Raw genomic sequence first — 27,109 nt, 5'->3', positions numbered from 1 at the left:
ACGCAAGAAAACACATTTTATTATATGTGTTATTTTCAGGTTGCGCCCTCACTAACGCTGTGCTTGAATCACAGAGACTGATTGTAAATTTAATGAAAGATATATGCAGACTTGGCAGCTGTAGAGTCCCTGATGTGTGTTAACATCTCCATGTCACAAAAATAGTGATTTTTGTTTTGGGACGTACACTGGTTAAGATGTGACATCTGTTTGTTAAGATATGCTTTTGTTGCACATCAAACTATGAAAAATGTGTTTTAATTTATCCCACTTCATGAAAATAGTTCAGTAAATTGAGTGGCAAATTGATTATGGCTCATCTGGCGAGTTTCAGAACTATAATGTTTGGCACTGTCAAATGAAAGAGTTTGCGGGATGGCCCGCACATTCTCACATTCTCAGAAACTGCATTGTGTTAAACTTAAGCATTGGCTTCATTTGTCAACACTTGAGACTGTCACTTGGTCAGGGCACACTGATGGACACATAGAGACAACAATACAGACAGAAGCACTTTTGTGCTGGCACCTCCTACTGGTCAGAGTTCAGAATGATCCTGCGGCTGCATCAGTCCCAAATAGTTGTGCAACCAACTGCTCAGTTAAAGTAATCATGGTTAAAAATAACTTTAATCTTGAATGAGTGTCAGATAAAGCAATGTAAACTAGGTTGCGAACCCTAAGTATCACAGTGGCTATAATTGTACTTACCACAATCCTCTTTGATTCCCTAAAGTAGCCTAGAGTGCAGGTATCTTCAAAGGATGTAGGAAATAGCAGAATGCTGAGCAGTAAGGAGGGAATCCTGTGGCATGAATCTTGAAGAAGAAATATGATCAAAGGTAATGACTTCCTAGTCTACTGACTACTAAAAGCACTTTTATACCACAGGTCACACACTTCTATATAAAATGTCCATTGGTCTTAACAACTCCATTAGTAGACATTTACATTCCACCGACAAATCAGCAGGAGCAACTTGGGGTTAAGTGTCTTGCCCAAGGACACATTGGACATGTGGCGTTGGGCATCAAAACCACAACCTCCTGATTGAGAGACCACCGACTCTAACAACTGAGCCACAAGAGATGAATGTATCCTATCCCAAGAGATAAATGTGTCCAGCTGGCCCAGCACACCTGCTGATCCGGATGTGCTGCTGCTCACTAACAGTGGACATCAAAGCTTTGTTAGTAATTGAAGGGGACACTAAGCCGGCCAGCTTGGACATCAGGGTTGCATGTTGGTGTAATGTGCAGTGGTGTGCGTCACACAGAACACTGGGGAAACATTCAGGGTGGAGAGAAGAGAATCGCTGGGGGGAAGGTGAAGTAAGGAAGCTTTGACTTGCAAAAGGAAGGAAAGTGACTGACAGCACAGCTTGGCAGACTTTTAATAGATATCTTCCAGTTTCTTTGCCCCTTTTTTTTTTAGAGAAAGACAGTTGACTTGTTTGAGGCATCAGAATCTTTGGGTCTTTCAATCCCGGAAAACATGAGCTGTATTCCAGCTTCACACAGGTAAGCTAAAAGACTACAGAGACATTGTACACGTTTTCACCTGCTCAGACTTGTATTATTTTCTCACTAAATTTAAAGACACGCTGTGATTTATCAGGAGAGCTGATAAAAGAGGTGTTCTATAAAAGTAATAAAACAAATTGAACATTATAGTGACATTCTGTAAGTATTATAAGTAGGAAATGTAACTGTAAGTGACTATATGTGATCTCTCTGATATGACCCTCTAGGTAAGTAATAGTCTTGGTAATTAACTTTTTATCTTCATTAGGTGAAGCCAAATGTTCTCTTCTCCAAACATATTTATTCCCCACCCCCCTCTTTCTGTTGATGACTGCTTTGTTGTGGAAACCTGTGATGTCATTACGTGCTTACCTGGAGATAAACTTAGCAGGGGAAGCTCTGTCCATGCCTCCTCTCTTTTAATCCCTACACCTATTGACCTTTCTGACTTTGTTGTTGAAACATGTCCCTAAAATGTGAGGTAACATAACTGGTACCTTTGTACATTCACCCCATTTGATCACATTCAACTTTTACATTTGTAAAGCTGCAAAGGATTTATAAACTGTGATGATGTTAGGGATAAGCTTCATGTTGACCTTGTTAGGACTGTGAAGGACATAAGAGCTTTGTCACATATCTTTTATTACATTCAAATATATTTACTTTCATTAAAGTGAGGTATTATGTTAACAAATAGTCTGGAAAAAGATATTGAAAGGTTTGGCTTGTATTAGTTCACATTTTAAATGCTATCTACTTACTAGTTACAGAATATATAAAGTTTAATGAATTCTCAAATTTAGTGAACCATATAGTTTTAATCCATTATCTTCCGTTCATCATGTGTAAATTAGCCCAGCTGTCACTCTCATCAACAAATTTTCTGACTCCTGTTAGAGGTTCCTGCAATGTTTATAGGCCAGTGTGAATATAGAGATCTACTGGCTGTCTTGAAATAGTGATATAATTCAGCACAATACAGTAGCCTATATATTGAGGAAGCCTAGTTGTATTAACGACTATAGTGTAGGCAGAGTTTGGAGAGGTTCACTGAACCTCCTATTGACTGTCAATAAAAATGCACGAGTATTTAAATATCTTATTTTTAAAGAATATAACTTTTCATGTATTGTAATGCCCTATAAAAGATACAAATAGTAAATTAATTATGTGACTGATTCTTTTCATGTAGCTGTGATTATTTTCATATTCATTGTGCTGTGATTATTTTCAAAGATGCATTTTATGGATCAGTAATCCATTTATTACTGTTTATCAAGAAAAATAAAGTTGATATTTTGTGGTTTTTTCATCACCAATTTCCACGAAGAAACTGATCCTGAATAGCAGCTGACAGTTTGAGGGTATGAACACTACAGAAGCAAGCACACACAGCACTGGGTGTGAAAAAGCGGACAAAATCGACTGTTCCAAAAAAAAAATGACGTTCAGGAAATCCACGCACACAGGCCTGGAGCCACATAATTCCGTTTCAAAAGTCAGGCCCGACACACCAGCTTATTCTTCACTGAGCCCCATCACATCAGAGACAGAAGAACTGTGGGCATGCCAGACCATGCCAAACCACGCCAAACCACGGCACCGATGCAGAACCCAGTCTCCAGGAAGAAGTCACAACGCACATCAGAAGAGCAGAACACCCACCCAGATACAGCACTGTGCAGCGCTGACCTGCAATCAAGGTCCATAGATTTTTTGCCAACAGCCCAGAGACATTAAATGAGCAGAAAGAGGGGAGAGACCTGTCCTACCACAACTAGCTTACTATTATACATGGTTATACCATTATTTTTTTAGGTAAGAAAATGTCTGTTTAGTAAAGGGAATTCATGGACTGTATGTTTGTCTTGGCTTTCATCTTTTTAATTTTTCCATATCTCCACAAGCAGAGATTTTTTAAGCTGAAGTGAAGTCAACTTCACCAGCCAACGTGACCAAAAAAGAGCTTGTTCAAGCTTTGGGTTGGAACAGAGCTGTACTATTACTACTACTTGACTTGCAGACCACAGTGTGTCGGACAGAGTTGTCAGCATTACCGGGGCCCAACAGGGGACAGTCCTGCCTCGGTTCCTCTTCACACTCTACAGTACACCATGGACTTCAGCTACAACACAGAGTACTGCCATCTTCAATAGTTGTCTGATGACCCGGCTGTAGTTGTATGAGCAAGGAGGCATAGTACAGAGCTGTGTTGGGTGACTTTGTCAAATGGTTGGAGCGGAACCATCTCTAGTTAAATGTGACAAAGACCAAGGAACTGACTGTGGATCTGAGGAGTAAAAAGATACCAGTGACCCCCGTTTCCACCCAGGAGGTCAGTGCAGACATTGTGCAGGACTACAAGAACTTGGGAGTGTACTTGTACTACACTGACAATAAACTGGACTGGTCATAGAACACTGAGGCCGTCTACCAGTAGAGTCTGAGCTGCCTCTACTTCCTGAGCAGGCAGAGGTCCTTTAACATCTGCAGGACAATGCTGAGGATGTTTTATGAGTCTGTGATGGCCAGAGCTATTCTTTTTTCTGTTATGTGCTAGGGCAGCAGGCTGAGGGTAGCAGACTCGAAGACAAATTTGTGGGGCCAGCAACATTGTGGGGGTGGAGCTGGACTCTCTGACGGCGGAGTCAGAGAAGAGGATGCTGTCAAAGTTGTGTGTCATTTCGGACAATGTCTCCCACCTACACCACAATGTGCTGGCAAAACACAGGAGCACATTTATTGCTAGACTCATCCACCATGATGCACCAAAGAACACCACAGGGTCTGCCTGTGGCCATCAAACTCTAGAACTCCTCCCCTTGAGAGTCAGAGACTTAGTCTGGCCATGGACTTATTTCAATCAAAACTGGAAACTTCTCCATTGTATAATGTTAAATCAACTGTTCAATCTGTCTGTAAACTGGTCAACAATTTTTCTCAGTCACCCATTTGTTCAATACTGATACAAGCTGGATAACATCATTGAGCCTTATTGGTAATACTCTACACTGTTCCACACTGCACATTTTCTTATCTTTATATTTGTAAATATTGTTCATTTATACAATTTCCTGTTCTTGTACATAGCTATTATTTCTTGAGACGCTCTGCACTTTGGTTCTTACTAGCTTATTCTATTTATATTTTATTCTGTATCCTATATATATTTCCAGATTTCCTGCTTCTATGCCGTGCATATCAACTGTAACTTGCAACTGTTACTTGCAATTTACCCCCGTGATTAAGAAAGTATTTCTGATTCTGATATTACTGTAATGGAAAAGCAGATAATTAAGTAAGCTATAGCTCCAGCCTGTCCAACAGAATGAAGGGCTACTTTGCGTCTGTGGATAAAAGCCTACCAACGTTTCATCCTTTTATGGAGCCAGCTTTATCAGCACGTAGTTTCGCCTCAGTATGATTATATATCTTATTTGCGGCTACTTCCGCCGTATACATTTTTTATTATCATGTTTTCAGCATCTTTTTCACTACTCACCACTGCACTCTCCGCAGACACACAGGAGGCCAAGAAGTGATTATTGAGTGGCATTACTTTTATATGAGTCTATATTGTATTTTTTAGGGAAAAAGTCATGAGCTTCCTAAGTATAGACAGTTTATTAAATATCTGACGAGGGGAATATTTTAGACCACTGTTACACCACCGTCAGCAACGCTAATCACGCCGTCCCCCGTGCTGCATTGGGCCACTCTGACCACATCATTGCCCTTCTGGTTCTTTCTTACGATCAGAAATTAAAGCTCTGTCAGCCTGTTATGAGGACATCAAACCAGTGGACCAGTGAAGCGGTGGAAGAATTAAGGGTGTGCTTGGACTGTACTGACTGGGATTCTTTCAGTTCTGTCACAAACAGTCTGGATGAGTACACAGAGACTGTGACGTCTTACATTGGCATCTGCCAGGACTTGTGTGTAACATCACACACTACGATGAGTTACAACAACGACAAGCCCTGGTTCACAGCTAAACTCAGGCAGAAAAAATAGGAGGCATTTAAGAGTGGGGACAGGGAGAGTTTTAAAGAGGCTAAATACACCTTCAGCACGGCAAGCTAAGCTTCCGTACTGAGGAACTTCAACATCAGTTCTCAGAGAGAGACGCTGGCTCAGTCTGGAAGGGTCTCAGACAGCTCACCAGCTACAAGCCTAAAGGCCCTGACACACCAAGCAGACGGCAAAGAATAAGTGCCGATGAAGGTCGCTTGTGGCGTCGGAGCACGACACCTTTTGTCTTGGCCAAAAAGTTGCACTAGAACACACCGCAAAGACTGGACCAGACTCTGTCTCTACCTCCACTTTGAAGCACTGTGCTGACTTTACAGACATTTTTAACAGCTCATTGGATACATGCCACGTGCCAGCCTGCTTCAAGACCTCCACCATCATCCCTGTCCCCAAAAAACCAAGGACCACAGGACTTACTGACTTCAAACCCGTCGCCCTGACCTCTGTGGTGATGAAGTCTTTTGTTGGCCTTGTGCTCTTACACCTCAAAGACATCACAGACCCTCTCCTGGACCCCCTGCAGTTCGCGTACAGAGCCAATAGATCTGTACATGATTCTGTCAACCTGGCCCTCCACTTCATCCTCAAGCATCTTGACTCAGCAGGAACCTACGCCATGATCCTGTTTGTGGATTTCAGCTCTGCTTTTAACACAATAATCCCGGCCCTGCTACAGGACAAGCTCTCCCTGCTGAACGTGCCTGACTCCACCTACAGGTGGATCACAGACTTCCTGCCTGACAGGAGACAGCAGGTGAAGCTGGGGAAGCATGCCTCGGACAGCAGGACCATTCCCCTGAGACAGGAAATCTTTTTATTTCTTTTCTGAAAAGCAGCCTCCGATGACGCAAAAATCATAATTTTTAGTCATCAGCGGCTGCTGTGGTTAGCGGGGGTGAAACTACATCGCTAGTTCCTCATATTTTCCACCACTGAAGCTACAGACCTATCAAAGATCAGTGGGTGGGACCTCAATCCCAGAATCGAAACTCAACATCCGCCATATTGCTTGGTAGCTATGCTAACAGGCTCTATGGAGAAAGCTGATAAGAACTGACAATGGTGAAAAAAATATGTTTCAACTTCAAACTGATATGGATGAAGGGGATTTTGAAGGTCTTGTGCTCGAATTGGATGTTCGTGGCTATCTCTACGAGCCGCAATATAGCTGCGAGACGGCTGCTGGGATGACTGAGATATAATCAACAAACCTGATTGAAAAATAAAGTTCACGAGAACATGCACTAGAGCTATAGGAAATAGTGCTTATTAAATAGTTTAAGGTCAAAACACTACGCAACAGTGTTTAGTCCCATTGTTACTGATATTTTCTAATCTACCCCCAGTGCTTTCACAGGGCTTGTATTTACTCAAATGGGTACATAGTTGCTTTTTGCAAGCAGGAAGTACTGTTGGTCGGGTCAAAAGCTGTGTTGTTAAATTGAAAGGTTCGTCAAATAAAATTTGCCAATGTTGAAATTTGTCTTTATACCTGCATGTGCAGATTTATGAAATTTAAAACACAAGGTTATGAACTTACACAAGCTGGCACATTTAAAACAGTTTAACAACACATTTAAAGCATATACAGGAAACAGACACCAAAGAGATTAATTATAGGAGGGTACAAGGTTCTCAATGGTGATTATCGTTAATGGTTAATATTGAAAACATCAAAGAAACTGAGTCATCATGGAATTAAATTTTGTGTGTGTGTGTGTGTGTGTGTGTGTGTGTGTGTGTGTGTGTGTGTGTGTGCGCACGGGCGCAGTATGAGCACCAATCTCAGTCAGGTGGAGACCGAGGTGGAGGAGATTCCACTGGAGAGAAGAGGCAGCAGAGCTTACCAGGTACAGCTACCATCATTTCTTCTATTTGGTTTATCTTGTCTTCTTTAATAGTCTTGTTTGGAGAGCATAATTTATCTTCAAATCCAGTAGTTTGCTTTGATTTATAACACGTCAGTACAATATGACAAATGTTCTCTTTTTTTTTTACATGTTATTTTTTCAGTTGTTTTTTTCCTTTAAGTATTTGCTAAAACTAAATTTTCAATATGTAGTAATGTTAAAAACATAACTGTCTAATTCTGTAAATTGGATTGTTTGTCACACCCTCGTTTTCTGTTTAAGCTGTGATTCTAATCATCCTGAATACATTTTTTTTATATTTACACAAAGCATTTAGAGGTCTTCTAAGTATGACTTGCTCTGCTTTTAAATATATTGCATTACATTTCTTTAATAAACTTAAAAACCTCCAGCCAAAATGTATAGACTATGTTGCATGGGTAAAAACTATGCAAATTAGTTATTTTAAACCTCTTTTCTCCAACTAAGAGGTTTTTTTATTTCAAGATTATTTTAGGGGTCAGGAAATGTATTTTCCAAATTCTGAACAGAACAGGAAACTGGATGAATTTCACCTAAAATCAAACTATTCTTCATATCTCATCTGTGTTCTCAACCCATTGTCCAGTTCAATATGTTTTTTCAACATGATCCTCTTTCAATTGTTGAATTTAACAGCCATTGTTTGTTAAGGTTTTCAATCATAGTACATGGTACATATCAAGAGTAGGTAAATATTGTGCTAAGTCTGTTCTTTCTTATTTACAGATATCTAAAATAGATGGTTAGGTATGTTATAATGTTTGGGAATATTTTTAAAAGAATCCATTTCACTACGACATTTGATCTAACGTACCCCTTTTTAACCCATGTGTCAAGGACAGTATGGTAAATGTTAAATGGACTGTATAGTGCTGTCTAGTCTTCTTACCATGTAGGCTGTTAGTGTGTAAAAGCCCCTTTTAAAGCTCAACAGTACTTTTCCATTTACACACATTCATATGCCGCTGGTGTAGCAGCGGGGGCAATTTAGGGTTAGTGTCTTGCCCAAGGACACTTTGAAAATTAAACCCTTCCTCCCGGTTGAGAGATGACCAACTCTATCTGTGCTGAGCCAGAACTGCCAGTATTCGTTGGGATTGGTTTTATAATATATTTTGGATATGCAGCAACTTCTCTCCAATAATTTATTTTTCTATTCATTACCTTGCCATTATCCCTATTTTTGGTATTCTCACATGAATTTTCTGGAGCTGATAAAAGTGATGATATTATTCAAAGATGGATTGACATAATTGTTTATTATTAATCTTAAACATCTTTTAGGATTTTCTGGGCAAATATGATACTCAGATGTTTCAGTTGCAAGCATTTCAATCTTATTTATAATTCATCTTATTTGTCAATTTGCACTACTATTGCTATCTAATAATGGTTTATATAATTTTAAAACAAAGAATTCTGCTATTCCTTTCATTAGCAATGGAAGTGATTAGTTCATGTTTGTAAGGGATGAACCTACATTGATATAAATGAATACATTCTTTGTCTTCTTTTGTAATGTATGTGTGCAGATTTAGTAAAGCTGTGAGGTGACCCTGTGCCATAGCAGTCTCCAATATGAAATTGTGGATTTTGTAATTATCTCAATTTTTTTGAAGATGTATAACTTGAAATACAGTACTAAAGTTAGCAGGCTAATGAACATCTCTGTGAACCCCCTTTGGACCAGATCTTCCCAGAAGCCAACACAAATGAAGAATCGGACTCCAGCTCTTATCCTGAAGACTTTCTATACAGAAGGGAGCGTCTCCCTTCCATCGTCGTCGAACCCACAGAACACAGCGAGCTGACCAACAGGGGGCTGAGCTGGCCTTGTTCACAGAGAAATAATGTGGAGGACGAAGAGGACGAGGACAGCAGTGCTCATAACACAGGGAACTCTGTGGAGGGGGAGAAGAACGACGACATGGGGCCGGGAGAAGGGTAAGGAACTCTCCCCACACTTCAGCAACAGACATTAGAGGATTGCATAATATTTTATATGACTGATCACTGCACATTTTATGAACTCAGCAGTGTGTCAGGTTACCTAAAAATCCTAAAAAACAATAATCGTATCCTGACATTGACATTGAACATTTTAGTTTGATACTCACACAGCCGTATGTGTGATGACTAGTATGAATTTATTTTAACACACTTTTTTTTCCTTATTTACTGCTTAAGTTCAGTCTCCAGGAAGTCTTCAATTGGACCGTCCCAGAGTCAACTTTCACTCTCTCGACTGACCCCACCTGCTTCACCCACCCCCCCTGAGGCTGCCCCGCCCTGTCTGAGGAGCTGAATCAGTACAACCACTATGGACTAATAGCTCTGTAATTCCCGTGAACTGTGTGTAACATGAAATATGTGAAACCTCTGCATGTCTGACCATCCCAGTAAAACAAAAAAGACATTTTGAGTGCTTACACAGGTAAAATATTTGTACTTAATGAGGTCAGTAGGTAATAGAAAACTGGTTCAAGTACTGTTTCTTTTAAAGGGATATCTCCAGCTTGAAAAAAAAGCTTTGCTGCTAATCTGTATGTTACGCAGTGAACTAATGGTAACCAGACTTTAGCAAAACTTTGAGGAGACCTCTTGGTTATGATGCTTATTAGTAACCTGTCATCCCAGCTGGACGAAACATTCTTTGCAGGTCAAACATGTGAAACATAAAGAGAAGAAACTAATGAAAACTGTGTGTATAATATCACTGTGTGTTATTATTGATAATCTGATCACTTTTAGTAAAAGCTTTGAACCTCTGTGAACAATTCTGTACTGCAAGGTAAGTCGGAAATAAATACTGTAACCTACATTAACGTTGTCCAACGTTGTTTTAAAAATCTGCCACCATGTATCGGCCAAGGCTGAACTTAATTAGTTGAATATCTTGACAAACAGTAAATCAAAAGTTTCTATTGAATAAGTTCCCTTTTTATTATTTTCTTACAAAATTCAAATTATTGAATTAATTAAAGAATCCCATTTTCCCAAATTCAAAAACTCCCCTCTCATTCAAATTTAGATTTATATGCAGCACCGTTTTTCACATGCCATGTGAAGGTGTCTAATAATAATAATAATAATAATGATCAATTATAATTATAACAATAATTATAATGTTATTTCCTCTGGCATCGCCTCCATCAGCTGGGATCTACTGTGTAGCTCTGAGCGGTTTTTACACTGCATGTCACACTTACCCGTTCACACCACATTTACATACTACTTTATGTAAAATGTCCATCACTATTAACTAATCCCATTCATACCCTACTGGCGCAGCAACGGGAGCAATTTGGAGTTCAGTGTCTTGCCCAAGGACACTTCGACATGTGACTGCAGGAGCTGGGGATTTGTCCCCCCAACCTTCTGGTTGAGAAATTACCAAATCTACCGGTAAGCCACAGCTGCCCCACTTCACTTCCAATAAAGCCTGCAACCTTCCAAGGGTCTGCCACCTGTGTGAGCATATACTGTAGGATAGCTTACCTAAGCTTATTAGCTTAGGCAATGAACAAGTCTGCACACTACACAAGTCCATTAATCTTTTTGCAAAGCTGTTCCTTTTGAAGAGAGAGCAAAATCAGCAGGGTGGGGGTATATGAAAGGCAACTGCTGCACCCAGCATCATCCACTGTTTCACTGGATCACACTATGCAAGTTCAAATCTGCAAATTTAAGTGACACATTGGGTGGAAACCACCTGATGGCAGTATGGCTACATGGTATACCTAGGCTACTGGCAATAATTACTCTTAAAAATAATTAAATGTAACTACTCATGAGGAAAATATTAGTAACTCGAGGAAAAACACTTCATACAAAACACAAGGAAATTACATAAGGATTTTCAAACTTATAACATATGCACAATGTATGTGGATGCAAACAGCTCATTTTAAAGTAAACAATAAGCATTAAATCATAAGGATGACATGTTTCTGAAATATTTACACACTGGTCAATAAGTGACTGGATAAAGGAATCTATTTCTCTCTCTTTCTATTTCTCTTCTAATCTGCACAGTAAACCAGTAAATATAGAAAAACACTGGAAGTAATAAACTGACACAATGTATCTCTAAAGGAACATAAATGTGATGTAGTGTTGACATTCCAGTAGAATTATCACGCAAATGCACTTTTGTACTGACATTTGTAGATTTAAAAAATAAAGTGAAGTAGTATCAGTAAAGCAGTGATGCTGGTTCAGATATAAGAAGATGGACTTCTTGCTGGTCATGCTGCAGTTTTTCATGAAGCTGGCCAATCAGTGTGAGGCCAGACCTGCAAAGAAAGTCTGCTGTTTGGACAAAACAACATCCATCATCATGGCTGAAAGAATCTCTACATTTAATATTAATAGAAATTTTAAAAAGACCAATGAAAGTTATACAAGAGATTAATACACTTATATTTAAATATACAACACATCAATTTTGGTGTTTTACATGATATATAGGCTACATTCATCCACAGTCAGTGGATATTTCTGTGTGGAATGAGGTCAAAGAAAGACCCATGTGGAACAGGCAGTGGCAGTTAAAGGCAGTGAACAACTTCGAGTACAAAAGAATACAAAAATAAGCCACTGGCAGAAAACTAGGTTCACCTTATCACATGTAGTGAAATAATATGTGACCCAAATGTAAACATCACTCTGCACAATAGACAACACTTTGACAAACCTGTGATAAGTACAGCACAGACAGTTCTATAATGATCTAAAGGAAATGGAAGCAGCAGCCATAGCAGTGTTAAGCGCCACAACTGCACAGACACAACGCATCCTGGTGTACACAATATTTATGTTTCCATTAAACAAAAATGAAGCACAAAATGAAGGACTCATATACAATATATTTCAAATCATGACTGATGGATGGAATATTGTTTTAAATGATTGGATGTCTTTTCACCATCCAACTCCAACACATTTATGGAATTCCATTAAGGTGTCAGTCAACAAGGAAGATAAAATCAAAACTTGAAAGATAAAAGCAGCAGTACTGTACTAAAGCTGCTGCAGCTGCTGGTTAACCTTATGCTGTAAACTTAAGTATTGTCTTCATTATTATTCCACTGAAGTACTTCAGAAGCCCTTAATTCTGGAAACTAATGAATAAATTATGTTTGCTTTGGTAGATGATCTACTGTTTTCCAACAAATCTCAAAAGAGGAACAGTAAATGGTTCAGCTTGATGGTCAATTTCAGCGTTCGTTTGAGCTTTGTGTACAGAAAGGTATTAGAAATAGGGAGGAGCAGGGCTCTGGATAGCAGATGTATTTTGTATTTTGCACATTTTTGTAAACTTTGGGAATTTATTTATTTTATTTATTAAGTATTTTTGTTGCATAAAACCACAGTAATAAGTCATGTTTTGCAGACCTTGTTCTGAAAATAGTTTGCTCAAAATCCCATTATTATTTCAGACTAATGTAGTAATGAAGTTTTTAAAAGTTAAAGCACATAATACAAACAACAGAAGAATAACAATGTAAAAATGGTTCGGATAATGTTAAGTATTCATAAGTGATACCAGATACCTTTTGTAAAAGAATTCAAATGAAAGTGTCTAAAAATGTTTCACATTAAAGAGATTAAAGAGATTTTAAAAAGACAAAAGACTAGCTCATATTCATAACATGGTGCAGAAAAGGTACAAATTGTTGCATAAAAATGTATCAGAATACAGAAAGAGTAATATTTGTTGCTAAGGAGACCACTCTCCAGAGTTTCTCAGACGCTCTTCAGTACAGAATCAGACACTGCAAGTTTACTGAATTCCTTCATCTGTTCAAACATACAGTATATTATAGGTTTCTGTTTAAACATACAAACAACTGTGACATAACTTATAACAGTAAGAAAATAGTCCCCTGAAGAAAGATTTAATGTCTTTACTGAAAACTCTGTTCAACACATATTGTACAGGTAAAACATGAGGCAGAAAGAATTTGAGCTTGTTAGTAAACAGTCAAATTAGATTGGACTGATTGTAGGTACAGTTCTAATCTGTGAAAACCAGACTTCTTAATGATCTAACTTGCCAATGAACCGTGACAATATCCCATTACCCACAATTTTGGCTCCAAATGCCTATGCTCTAGTCCAGTGGTGTCCAAACTTTTTTTCTTGCGGGCCAAAATAATCGTATTAGAATCGCTCACGGGCCACAGGTTTTGTTTTTTTAAATATTGTTGAAAAAATAGTAAGGCTTTGTAGATCAGAATCAAAAGGCTCGCTAAAGAAACCCTTTAATAAAAGGAAATAAAATATTTAGATTTCTCCGTTCTACTTTATTTGTTTTTTTCTCAGAATCAAGCCTGTAACGTGGTTCATGTTTTTGGAAAAGCTTTCTGAAAATAGTAAAAGCTGTAGATTTACATGTAAAAAAAAACAACATACATGTTACTGAACATTTTCTATTTTAGGAATATTGTTCAGCCCTTGTTAACATGAAAAAGAAAAATAAGATAATGTGCCAATCTTAATCGAGGCCTTGGGCCAAAATCTTCTGATTCGTCATTTGAAGTCACGGGCCGCAAAAAATCCCCTCAAGGGCCGCAAATGGCCCTTGGGCCGCACTTTGGACACCCCTGCTCTAGTCTGAGCATGTACAGAGAATCACAGTCTGACAAGACACAAGGAAACTTAACAGTCACAGTGACTGTGCATCGAGAGTGATATAATTCCAACAATGGCAGCTGGTGGGGCAGTGCTCGATCAGTACTCTGTAGGTCAAATCCTCACCAGAGAGGTAGGATACAGCACCTGGGACCATCCGTCACAAGCAAAACTCAGACCAGACAAATGGAGAGTGTGACCAGGTGTTTCAGTGAACTATAACATCATCCTGGGTGGCACATACACTAAGACTTAAGGTCACAACCAAATATTTTATGGCATAAAGAAATTGGAATAACAACCTGGCTTTGAGAGACTCGCAGCCAGCAGCTCCGTCAGATGCAGACCTGCCATGGCAGCACAGTGTTAATCTCATTTCTCCTTTATGATCTCTTCATATTTGGGTGGGGGCTCACTGTAGGATGGTGTTGAGGTCTCATCACCACTGCTTTCAAGGTGTCTAGTTACTTCTTCATAAGAAGGGGGAGGTGTAGCACCACACAGCTGCGATGCCACAAACAGAGAAGAATTCTGGAGGTAGAGAGCATGGGTGTGGTGGGGGCCATGGGGGTCTGAATGAGATCCATCTCCTCTCTCAGCACCGCTCACCACCACAACTGGATGTGAGCTGGACTGGTGGTATGAGCCTCCAGTGTGCATTGCTGGGTCCCTATGAACCAGGATGCGGGGCAAGCTGCGGTTGCTCCGGTTGTTGGCTAAGTAGCGGTTCTGGGTGTATGCAGGTCGTCGCCGTGTGGCCTTCTGAAGCTGGCACCTCCACAGAAGGAATAGACCTATGATGATGAGCAGAGCCACTCCCAGCAGCGGCACCACCATGTACACTGTGTCCGCACGCTCGGAGCGCCCCTCGCTGTTGCTGGTCACCGTGTAGACGCTGCGAGTTTTCCAAAACTCCATCTGGCAGGCACATAGCAGATATATTTAGCTTTGACCCTGTTTGATTTTGTCTGAGTGAGACAAAAACTGAAATTGACATCAATGTCCCAGTAGTGAAGGAAGGATTGCTGATTTGTTGAATTATTACATGGATTGTACAAAACCTTGTGCTGATCACTTATTGCAGTAAGATTGTTTCTTTATTAAGAGCTATTATCAAAACATGGGTCTCACTTTATAATAACTATGGTATTCAAACATTAGTGAGAAGGGTTGTGCATCTCCACTGGTCACGATTTAATTCAATTAGGATTATCCTCTCAATGATTCGATTTTACGATGCATCACAATTCATAACAAGTGGTTGCATTCTCAATGTTCTATATAACTGCACATGGACTTAATAAAGACAAGAAGTCAGATAAATATGAACTCCCTTTTGTATTATTTAGAAGTGCTTTCGAGATCAATGTCAACATAATTGTCTTTATATTGTTCACCAAAATTAATAGATTAAATAGGTCCAGCCGTGACTACTAAAGGGGCAGAGGTGACCGGCATCTCCTGTGGCTTGTACACTTAGTTATTCATATAACTCATACAACCACACTTAAAAAAGTCTTTGTTTTCAAATGAGCTGCGGTTAGGTGCAAAGCTGGCATGTTCCTATGTTGAGGACGAAGAAAATTACTGTGCCTTGGAATACCTAAAACTTGGTCTACAGTGTAAAGTCTGTGGCGCAGTGTACTTATATTAAGTGGAAGCATTTGAGGACCCAAGATGGGCAGACATTGGCGTTCACAACACACGATGCACCAACTTCACATTTTCATACCAGTGCATTTACTGATACATTCAATCCTAGAATTTAATTGGAAAGGGCTTTGAGAGACGGAACATTTTTGCTTCTGTTTCTATTTGTTTACAAGCTCTGTGCGCGGAATACATAAACAATGCAGAGCCTTGGGAACAACGGAGCATTCACAATAATCCTCAAAATCAAATAGGAAAGAAGAGCGTAGAAAAATGTTCTCTCTCTGCCTCGCTCTCTTTCTCTGACTGACAGGCTGCCTGTATTTAGTTGAGTGAAGTCATTCTATATGATAAAGTCATAATATGGGCTGCACAAATAAATGTTATTATTTAAATTAAATCTTCAGGATTATCAATACGTATTAGTAATACATTACAGCAGCTCATACCGATTTTAGAATATCTTTTCATTTAACTGACAGCAAACCTCACAATGAAAGTTCACACAGACCAGTTTATAGTTTATAATAAACAGAACAGTGAGGTTGCGCGCAGATATACGTTGCAGACATCGGACATCCAAGCTGTTTGGACAGCATCAGTCTGTTAGCTCATTCTGCTGCTCTGTCTGACAGAATTAACACACAACGGTATTTCCTGTCAGCAGTGAAGGATTCAGTCAATCAGTTACATTTGTCTCATAGCCGATAGCGTTTACAACTGATGTTACTGACAGGGATGGCAATATTAACAGTAAACCGTGTGAACTGTGAAGTTAGGTAGCCTGTAGCCTAGAATGCTAAGGTCTTTTTCAGAATCAGAATAATATGTGGCCGGGAAGAGGGGCCTTCTTTTAATTTATTCCAATAATTAAAAAAGGGCTTTAATGCTGTCAAAATAGGGCTCAAGATTATGCCCAGTAGTGACTGCAGGGGAGCAGAAGGATTTTTCAGACCTGGTTCTGATGTTTCGCTGGTTACTCCTTCATCTTACTCAGAAGCGTAACTGCAGGCGATAAAGGCTACATTGTGTCGGGTTTAATTTTTTTTTTTTTATGTGAGAAAGTAGGTGGGGTATTATAGGCTTTAGAGGTTTATTTGGGGGCTTTTATGCCTTTATTTAGAGTTAGGACAGTGGAGAGAGTCAGAAAATCGTGGAGAGAGAGAGAGAGAGTGGGGAATGACATGCGGGAAAGGAACCACAGGTGAGATTTAAAACTGACCGCCCGCTTGGAGGGCTATAGAGCTCAAAAGTCATCGTGCACATTTTTTCTCAGTGTCAGTCGTTTTTGTAATTCCTTGTGCCTCTCAGTGTTTTTTTACCCTTTGTTGTTTTTTTCAGTTTGGACTTCTTGAATAGTACGTTTTTGTCTGCCTTCTGCCTTTTTGTTAAAATAAATAATTTTGGTTATTCTGCACTTGGGTCCACCTACTTGTTTTCCCACACCCGTGACATGTACATCACTGAGACAGCTCTGTTTGAGGTTTTTAATGACATCCGTTTAAACACAGACATTGGCAGAACCTCAGTCTGCCCTAAATCATCGATAGACTGGGCCATAGTTTGGCAATATACATCTCGCACATCTCAAAATCCAAATTATAAATTAATAAATCTGTACTTCATTTATCAAACTTAATTGACCCCCGTACATCACTATAGGATAGGATTTTTGTTGCTAGGATGAACCAGGCAGGTCCGGTTGTGGTTGAGAAAAGAGTGGAGGCGGTCAACGCTGCTCGAGCTTTGATGTGACATTTTCTTGTTATTATCAACATTTTTATTAATTTATTTTTATTCTATTACTCTTTATTAAGTCTATGTGATACTATGAATTATGTACTCGCTCAATTATTTAAGTATTTATTTTCCTTACTCACTGTAAACATCTTTCTTGCACTGTACATTTAAGAAAAAGACCCAAGGGGAAGGGAAGGGACGGGTTATGGGTTTAAGAAAAATATACTGTATATGTGAAGGTTTGTGACGTTATGTTGTTGTTTTTTTCTCTTATGTGTATACTTTTACAGAGCAATGAATTGCTTCTACTAAATGTACAAGATAATGTAAACCTGTTGGTAAAGTTGGTAACAAAAAAAAAAGAACCTCAGTCTTAGTTGTTCTTGATCTCAGTGCTGCGTTCAACACAGTTGACCACAATATATTACTCGACCAACTGGAAAACTGGGTTGGAGTTTCTGGCACAGTACTAAACTGGATTGAATCTTACTTTAAGGACAGGTAAGAGTTCCCCAAGGATCCATCCTAGGGTCTCTTCTGTTTAACATCTACATGCACCCACTAGCTCAGATCATAGAATACAATAAAATAAGTCATAACTATGCGGATGACACACAGATCTATATTACAATGTCGCCAGGTGACCATGGCCCCATACAAGGACTGGGTAAATGCAAAGAACAAATCAATGAGTCAGTTTTGCTAAAAAGATAAAACTGATGTAGTTGTTTTTGGAGCAAATGAGTAGAGATTAAGAGTAAGCACACAGCTTCAATCAGTTAAATTGAAAACCAATGACCAGGTAAGTAATCTTGGTGTGGGGATGGACTCTGACCTAAATTTCAAAAGCCACATTAAGACAATTACAAAGTCAGCCTACTATCACCTGAAGAATATATCAAGAATTGCTTCTACAGTCCTCATCAAGACTGAGAAAACTGATCACATTACTCCAGTTTTGAGATCATTACACTGGCTCCCAGTCTGTCTGATTTTAAAATACTGCTGCTGGTTTATACGGCCCTAAATGGTTTAGGGCCAAAATACATGCACAAGTGACCTTCTGATTAACTAAGAACAATCCAGACCGCTTAGGTTGTCTGGGACAGGTCTGCCCTCTGTCCCCAAAGTCAGACCCAAACAGAGAAGCAGAGTTCAGTTTTATGCTCCTTATATCTGGAACAAACTCCCAGAAAAATGCAGGTCTGCTTAAACTCTCAGTTCTTTTAAATCACGGCTGAAGACTCACCTGTTTACAGCTGCCTTTCATTAAAGTAATTGTATTTATTTATTTTAATAAGATTTTAAATTGTAACTCTGCACTTTAACTTTTGAACTTTTTGTATTAAACTATTTATTTTTTAGTTTCTGTTTTCTAATATTATTTCAATTAATTTAATTGTAATTAATTATTTTAACAAATTCTAGGCATTCTCCTGTTTTATCGATTTATCAATTTTACATAATTTCAGATAAAATCTTCTTTGTGATTGTTAATGGTTTGTTTTAGTGATTTAAAAAAATATATTCTAATATATCTCTTTCCTTTTGTCTTGGTGCTTTTGTTGTCTTGGGAGAAGCACTTTGAATTGCCTTGTTGCTGAAATGTTCTCTATAAATAAACTTGCCTTGCCTTACATTCACTGCTGCATGACAAGGTTATTAGTACAATTCGTGTCAGCTAGCTAGTCTTGCTAGCGAAACTATCCGTTCGCATTTGGCACCAAGGGGTGGGAAACATTGCCACGGTAACATCAAGCTCCACCAATCAGAGAAGTCGCTGTGACACTCTATGGTCGTGGGTAGTGTAGATAATGCGAATAAACCATGTTTATCTTAAAAAAAGGTTAATATCATACAAACTTGTGTCTTCTAAATGAGCATAGACCATCGTTTCACACACAGGTAGCTCATGGAAAGTCTACCTTGTATATTATGGCTTATAATTAAATCGGCTATGGAGAAAATTAATGTGATTTTTACTTCCAGAACCACACTGTTGAGCCCCATAGCCTCTATACATGAGGCGCATGCACTAACCACTAGGCTAACGACGCCCCCTGTAGTCCTGTCTTTTGGTGGAAGATAAAATTGCAATAATAAATTAAATGATTTTAAATTAAGAATCTAAATCATGATTTGCAATTTGAAATCTCATTTTGTGCTACCGCCTATGATGCTGTAATTAATGGAGAAGTTGAACACATTTGCTATGATGTAATCACCCTTTGCATAAGCTCACCGTTCTTTCTTTGTTCTCAAACACTTCATTGGCCTCCTCGAAACTGCAGCTCTCCTCGCCACACTCCCTCTCAATGTTCCCCCGTCTCAACTCCTCCAGGAAACCATTTGCTCGGGGGAATCGCTTCAGGACAGAGTGTGCATCTGGACCATTGAGAAAAGCTACAACATGGAAAAGAAGCAAACATTAAGTTTAATCATCCGTACTAGGTTATCTCAACAGTCTAATGCAGTGGTTGCCAAACTTTTTAGCTCATGACCACCAAAATAATGGGGCTGGAGGTGGTTAAGGTATATAACTTAGTGCACAGCCATGCATACACACTAAAAGGCCTATCCAAACACTTGTAACACAAAAGAACATACAACAAGAATACAACAGCCTAAAAAACACAACATTATTTTATGAAGTAATTTATCGTAAAAAATGCTAAAAGCAGATTACACGTAATCCCCATGCATGGACTTGAGCGGACATACAAAACTTAATAGACTCACAGGGGTCTTTATGCGTAAAGAGCAACAGCCCCTATATTGTTGCTGTAATGTGCAAACTTACATTTACTATTATTATTAATTAAACTATTTCTACACATTAATTTCATTTCATTTCACTTAATTATGTGGTTTTATTTGAAATTCAATACTTTTATTCTACATATTTTTTAAATATGGGCAAAATATGCGATTTATTTCCCTCATATAAACTTAGATAAAATGATGGTATTCCTATGGCATTGCACAAATTAGGGACATAATTATGAACACCTTTTCAATGTATCCGATCAAGAACCGTACCAACTGTATGAGAGCAAGCGGTGCACATGACGTAGCAGAGATTGCCTCCCCCTACCTGTCATCTGAAAAGTCAATATTTTTATTTTTTTTCAACAAGGCAGTTTTATCTTTGACAGCAGTGTTGATTTGCTTTAAGTGACTCCAATGTCAGAGACTGTGAATTCAAACAAGTTGTTAAAGGTAAGAAATCTATCAACAGAGGAGGAAATATTTACATACTAGTGTCTGTATACCTTCTGTAAGGGTAAAAATCTAATTTTCTTATTAATTAATATAGCCCTAGAATTTAATTTAAAACGTAATAGTTAACCCAAGCCCTTCATGACCTGGGATGGTCTTTGAGGAGCATGTGTGAATTTGGGCTTAATCTGTATTTACCTGTTTAAGACGTTACAAAACATTCACCTGAATCACCTGATCTCCCATACCTTTCATATTCTCACAAAAATCGAATAGGCGTACCAAGTCCAGGAGGATCAGGCCTTACTGCTTTGTCAGCCATTTTTGTAGGAAACTATACAAACAAATTGCCTAAAGGAAATACAATTAAGTAAAGTAAACATTGTGTGGTAGATGACCCCAACCCCATGACAAAATACCAAGTCGGCAGGTTAAATACAGAGCTTAAATTCAGATGCATACTAACACAAATCATTCCTCTTCTTTTGCAGAAAGGCTCCAAAGGATCTTCAAGACTACTCTGAGGCAACATAGTAAATTAAAGCCATAAACATGATCTTTGGAGAAATAATAGGATTTCATGTATAGAGTGTAAAATATTTATAGTCATCTAGTGCCCTCTAGTGGCAAAAATGGCAGCTGTTTACTGTAGTAAACCTTTCTGCTGTCAAAAAGCTGAATATATCATACAGTAAAACAGGATAGAAAACAGACATACAAATCTCACAAAATTAAGAATGCACTCAATAAGTAACAAAATAGTTAACCTGTCAGCTAATCTCAAAATACAGCCAAGGCTACAACAACATGGGCTGTAGGCCTACTTAGTCATAGACATACAGTAGATAGATAGACAAAGAAGTATGAGCAGCCATGTGACAAAAAAAACCCAACAACAAATAAACAAGACCATGGCATCATCTTATAACTAGAGAAGGAATGAAGAAAGATTAAGTTACAATACAGGCAGAATAATCAATACTTTTATAGTCCATCACTGATTTAGCACACTGGTGGAAAGCAATGCAGATGCAGTTGGTTAGCCAAATCTTTAATCTATGCCAGGGTAGCTCTATCTATTGGATTTCCCTTTTGACCAATAGAGCAATGTTGCTTATAACCTGGGAAGGGCGTCTCAAGTCCCTTATTTCGGGGATAGAGGATTGAAGAAATAACTCTGAGGAGCTATGATCAGCTTAAGTTTAACTGAAATCCGATTCGATGTAGGGTCCAATCACTGAGTGATATTCAAGAAGGGGGCGTGTCAGTAAAAAGACTTCCTGGAAGGCTGGTCTCATGTTTCGTTGATCATAGCTCCTTCGAGTTATTTCCTCGATCATCGATCCTTACTCCTCAGTGCCGAAATAAGCAACTTGAGACGTCCTTCAACTTGGCGGTACCGAATGACTTTCGGTTCAAGAGAGGATCGAGGAGAGAGGAAACGAAAAATAAGAGGCATGAGAAGTAGCGTAGCCAGAAAAGAGACTTCGGGTGTGCATCAGAAAAACTGGGTGTGCCACATTTATTGTCAGATTGATGTGCACCTCTACAAAAACAGGCCACAAAACGCTCCACTCTGCTACAATGTAGTCATAAGAAACAGTAGAAGTACCAGCACAGCGAGTATGAGTGATGCACGGCTTGAACCTCAAACCGTGACTTAATAAATGTCAAGTGACAAAACAGCGATTGGAAAATAAGTGTTAATGTAGCACCTTAGACAGCGGCAGGCAACCCTTTTTTCTACTATTGTGTTGCTGTAATGTTTAAAATTGGTGATTGACGGGATGATTTGGGTGCAGTAGGTAGTTAAATAACACATTCGCCATCGGGCGGAGCAGATTGGCTGTTGGCTGGGTGAGTGCGGGGCTAAAAAAAAAAAAAAAAGACTCTGCGCATCATCACAGAATAGGTTGGGCTGATGTGCAAAGATATACTCAGGATCGCCCATATAGAAATCAAACTATATAAAATATAACCATACATTACACTCAGGATAGCCATAAACTGCCTATATAAAATATAACATACTGCAGGCTCCGCAGCCACCTGTGCAGGAGGAGTCGCTCCTGTTGATGCCGAGCCCGGGGAGAGTGATACATCCACTTTAGGTGTGACGTTAGGCCTTGTGTCCGGCTGGCCATCAAGCCAAGTTTATTAAAGAAAAATTGAGCAGGGAGCTCTGCGACATATTGCTAGCAAGCGTAGCGTACAGCGTTTTGTTTATTTACAATGCGCGGCAACGCCTACCAAGATGCTGGGGTCACAGATGCATGCAAGTCCTCCTCTGTGATGTGAGTGTGTCCTGTCACTATGGTCTAGCTGCTCTGCATCATCAGCCTCTGTTGCCCATCTCTTTTAAAAAAAAGGGGCAGCCTCCAATAGTGAAGCAAAATTCTTAGTCCCAGAGTCCAGACACATGAGCAGGATAAGGAAACTGTGGTTTCACTTCTCCTTTAGCGCTTTAATTACGTCCATCACTAGTTTCCTCTTTCTTTGTAGCCTACCTCCATTGTGTAGTCTCGGTTGGAGGAGATGGTCCGTTCCTCACGTGTAGTTTTTGTTCTCATGCTGTCTGAATGACATATTCCATCACCTGATAGTCTAAGTGCACACTCACACTTTGCAATCCGTACTATGCCTAAGCACGCTTCACCCCCAAAGTCCAGTTCGTTTGACTAGTGCGAGTGCTCCGATCAGTGCTCAAACACAGTACACTTCCTTGGCCCTGACACGCTTGGAAGAGAAGTGCTTCAACAGGGTACAGTTCTAACGAGCACAAGCACAAGCACAGGTAAAAACCAACCAATCAATCAATTAACGTGCACAGCCTTCCATTATGTGTGGAGTGCTATGGCTGTATCTGATTAAAATGACTCAAAGCCACAGTCACGTTGTAACCTGTTCTCCGATGTGCAGATTCTGACTCGACCACGCGTCCATTTTATATTTTTTACATTTTATTTTTGAGTCCTCCTGTCTTGTACACTAAGCACAGTACGGGACAACTGGGCCTAAAATGAGTGCGCCCGAAGCGAACAATAATCGTCCGTGGCGGGGTGGTGTTGACCTTAAGCTTGGATATCAGCGAGCCGTGTGCTCTTACAATACAAATATCCATGTCATATAGCGAATAAGCGAATAAAATCCCTCATAAATCCAGCGGTGTCATTTTTCTCAAAGCCCTCCAGGATACCATGTATCCGAATGTTGTTTCATCTTCACCTTGCATCTAAGTCGTTGCACTTCGCCTCGAACTTCGCCTCTTGGTGGAGGAGAAAAGCCACTGCGCTTTTTTAGCCGCTACGCCTTTTCTTCCGTCTCTCCCAGCTTTTCCATATCTACCGTGCGTTGCTCCAACGAGGCTGTTCTCTTCAACAGTTCCTTAACGTGAGTCATCTGTCTCTTCAAAGTTTTCTTTTTTTCATTTACTGCATCTGAGTATTCTTGTCTGAGCCGGTGTAGCTCTGCAGTGCTAATATGATGGATTCCTCCTTGCTGTCACCGCCGGTAGGTGGCGTTGCAAGCGGTGTCTCCCATTTTTCTCCATATCTCCTGTATTACTTTTCTTATCAATTTCCTTTAGTTTTGTTTGGTTTCTGGTTTTGGTAAAACTAGCTGGCTTAAAGGAAAGTTATCTCATTTAAGTAATAAAGACTGGCTTGAGCTTGGAGTCAGGCCAGTTTCCTTTAAATGCTTTAAATGTAAGTTTGCACAGAACTCCTCACATTTGAGCTACTTCAAAATGTTCAGGTGAAATGAGGCAACTTTTAAGATAAAATAGGCCAAAAGGAAGTAGAGTGTGTGTGTTGACATCAACAAAGCTGGTGTTTCTGAACATTCACGTGTACTTGGTGCTTACCAGCAGCCATGCTCCTGTCAAGCCACTCGCACTGTGAGAGAGTGCAGACCTGCAGGGGGACATAGAACATACATCCAATTACACAATCATTTCCCTTAGAAACTGCATAACTGTTAAATAGGCGTTACCTCTGTGGACACACTGAAAAGGGTACAAAATAATTCATACCCAGGTGTATAATTGGCCTCACTAGTTGTACAGAAATCTGAGATGATACTATTGTAAGCTATTTTGTTCTAACTTAGGGACAAGTACTGTGAATTCAAGTTTCACATAGTAAACAGTAAGTCAAATGTTTTTTTTTTTACTCTGGAGGATGAGAAAAGGAAGTGTTGTGATGTGGTGTCGATGAGTGGATTAAAGTTTGGACTGTCTCGTTCATACTCATGTTGTTATTTTATTATATTAATGAAGTGTAGGAGCATCAAAAGGATTCTCAGTTACACTATGATATTGTTACGCTGGGTATAAGTTTGTGATATGTGTTTAATGGACTGAGGTGTCCACTGTAGTGTTTAGTGGTTAGTACAACATAATACAGTTATAGATATTAATACATTCAATGAAGAAATACTTTAAAGAAGATCTAACCTACTACAAGCCAACTTGTACTGTTGATAAGTTTCATCTTATTCTTGGATCACCCTTAATTAGTAAAACAATCTGTACAAATCCAAGATGAAAACTCAAATGTAGAAAAAAAATAGCTTTCAATCAATCAATCAATCATTATTTGTATAGCGGTAATTCATAACAACTGTTATCTCAAGACGTTTTACAAAAGAGCGCTTTTAGGTTTGCGGCTGATTCCTTTTTACTGTCAAACATATCACTCACTCTGAATCTGTGTTAAGTAAAATGTCAGCGCTGTTATTATGTTTGGCTACATTCTCTTTTTTTCTTAAAATAAAATAATGTGATGTGATGATGTGATTACGTACATGATGTCACCCCCCCCCTCCCATAGGCTACTATAAATATAGACAGAAAGTGTGTGGGGTTTCCATAGTAACTGAGGCGAAGATAGAGGAGACTGCATCCAGCCCAACTTAAAGAATAAGAGTAGGAGTTGGCCAATTTAAAGAAGAGATTAATTAACACACACACACACACACACACACACACACACACACACACACACACACACACACACACACACACACACACACAACAACAACAACAGCATATCTTATTTAAAAAGAACAGTTTTTACAGTTGCAGGCGAAAATGAAAATGAGTCATATCTAAGCTATTTGAATGAAACACAGTTATGATGTGATCAGGCGAGGAGAACCGGACTCGTGCCTTCTCTATAACTGCAAATCAACATTTCATTATGGACTCATGTTAACTCAACATATTTTTTTCACAATTTAATAAACATCCCACAGCTGAGGAGTAATGGATAAATCAGACACGTGTAGATTGAGAGAGGGATGTATATAAAAAAAATCTTCTTACCCACCTTCTTCTTCATAAAAGCCTTTTTCCCTTCCTTCTCCGATTCCAGGGAACTCCCACTTGTGTCGCCGCGTTGTCACCTGTGATTGACGTATCTTGAAGCGAATGGAGGCGAGGAATCCCCGCCAGTGCCCTATCACAGTGTGACGAAGGGGAAAGGGGCGGGTACACTTTCGCTTGTAGGAAACGAAACAACCTGGAGGACGGAGGATGACAGGACAGCAAACGGAGGCGAGACGAGTAGACGACGGCGGTTCGAGTGATAAAAACCGCGTGAATCTGTAACATTTGCCCTTCAGAGGGACTGTGTCCGTGTATGGAGTATAAAGGCAGACACTCGAGCACGCCACACCTTGTACGCGAAAAGCAGAGCCCCCCCCAAAAAAAATCAACCGCAGATCTGCAAACACAACCGATTTTAGTGGGAATCCCCTTATTTTTAAACCTTTCCCCCCCGCTGTATTTTACACCCGATTGCCAGACTCTCTCTTGAAATTCTCCCGGATATTTTCCTACTTCCAGTCTGTCGGCTCGGCTCGTCCCAGTCTCTCTCTCTCTTTCTCCATTTGGCCCACTTTACGGCTCACTACGCACTTCACGACAGCAGAGGACCGAGGAGAGATGTGTGTGTGTGCTTGTATGTGTGTGTGTGTCTAATACTATATTTTCACATATTAAGAAAACAATTAGGCTACGGAAAAAAAACACTACTATTAATCTATAGATGTTGTCTATTTCTGGTTATTTATTTTACTTAAGTATTTTTATTTTATTTTTCTTTAAGTATGAAAGACATTTATTCCTTTTGTGTTTAAGAGTATAGAGCAGGGTTATTCAAATAAAACAAGGCAGGTGGACACTGATTCACTTCTCAATAACAGCATGTGGTAAATGTGTAGCACTTTTCCTACTCAACGTGCTTTTACACCACATGTCACACACTGATGGTAGTAGTTGCTATGTAGTATCATTAAAAGTAACTAATCCCATTCATACGCTTTAATATGTCACCTACGAATCAGCAGGTGTCTTGCCCAAGGACACGTCAGACATGCTGCTGCAGGAGCTAGCCTGGGGATTGAACCACCAACC

At 39.4% G+C, this 27,109-nt stretch overlaps 2 protein-coding genes across 3 annotated transcripts; one reads left to right on the top strand and one right to left on the bottom strand.

Annotated features, from left to right (window-relative positions):
* Nucleotides 1-1,264: 1,264 nt before the first annotated feature.
* Nucleotides 1,265-10,270, top strand: si:ch1073-303d10.1 (protein LBH-like). The gene is made up of 4 exons (XM_065963101.1): nucleotides 1,265-1,519; nucleotides 7,329-7,407; nucleotides 9,140-9,393; nucleotides 9,637-10,270. Exons 1-4 carry the CDS (start codon nucleotides 1,494-1,496, stop codon nucleotides 9,752-9,754), a joined length of 477 nt encoding a protein of 158 aa, XP_065819173.1. The 5' UTR covers nucleotides 1,265-1,493; the 3' UTR covers nucleotides 9,755-10,270.
* Nucleotides 10,271-11,793: 1,523 nt separating this feature from the next.
* LOC109995246 (transmembrane gamma-carboxyglutamic acid protein 3) lies at nucleotides 11,794-26,605 on the bottom strand. 2 transcript variants are annotated; one of them, XM_020648903.3, is made up of 4 exons: nucleotides 26,018-26,605; nucleotides 24,557-24,605; nucleotides 19,718-19,878; nucleotides 11,794-15,003 (listed from the first exon to the last, which is right to left on the bottom strand). In XM_020648903.3, the coding sequence occupies exons 2-4, from the start codon at nucleotides 24,564-24,566 to the stop codon at nucleotides 14,458-14,460; spliced, it is 717 nt and encodes a 238-aa protein (XP_020504559.1). In that variant the 5' UTR covers nucleotides 24,567-24,605; nucleotides 26,018-26,605; the 3' UTR covers nucleotides 11,794-14,457. The 2 variants fall into 2 exon arrangements, with proteins under 2 accessions (XP_020504559.1, XP_020504558.1); XM_020648902.3 differs by having other exon boundaries at nucleotides 26,022-26,605.
* Nucleotides 26,606-27,109: the final 504 nt, after the last annotated feature.

Source organism: Labrus bergylta, chromosome 14 (genome assembly GCF_963930695.1).
Source record: "Labrus bergylta chromosome 14, fLabBer1.1, whole genome shotgun sequence".
Taxonomy (NCBI): Eukaryota; Metazoa; Chordata; class Actinopteri; order Labriformes; family Labridae; genus Labrus; species Labrus bergylta.
This window is presented reverse-complemented; position numbering and strand designations above follow the sequence as displayed.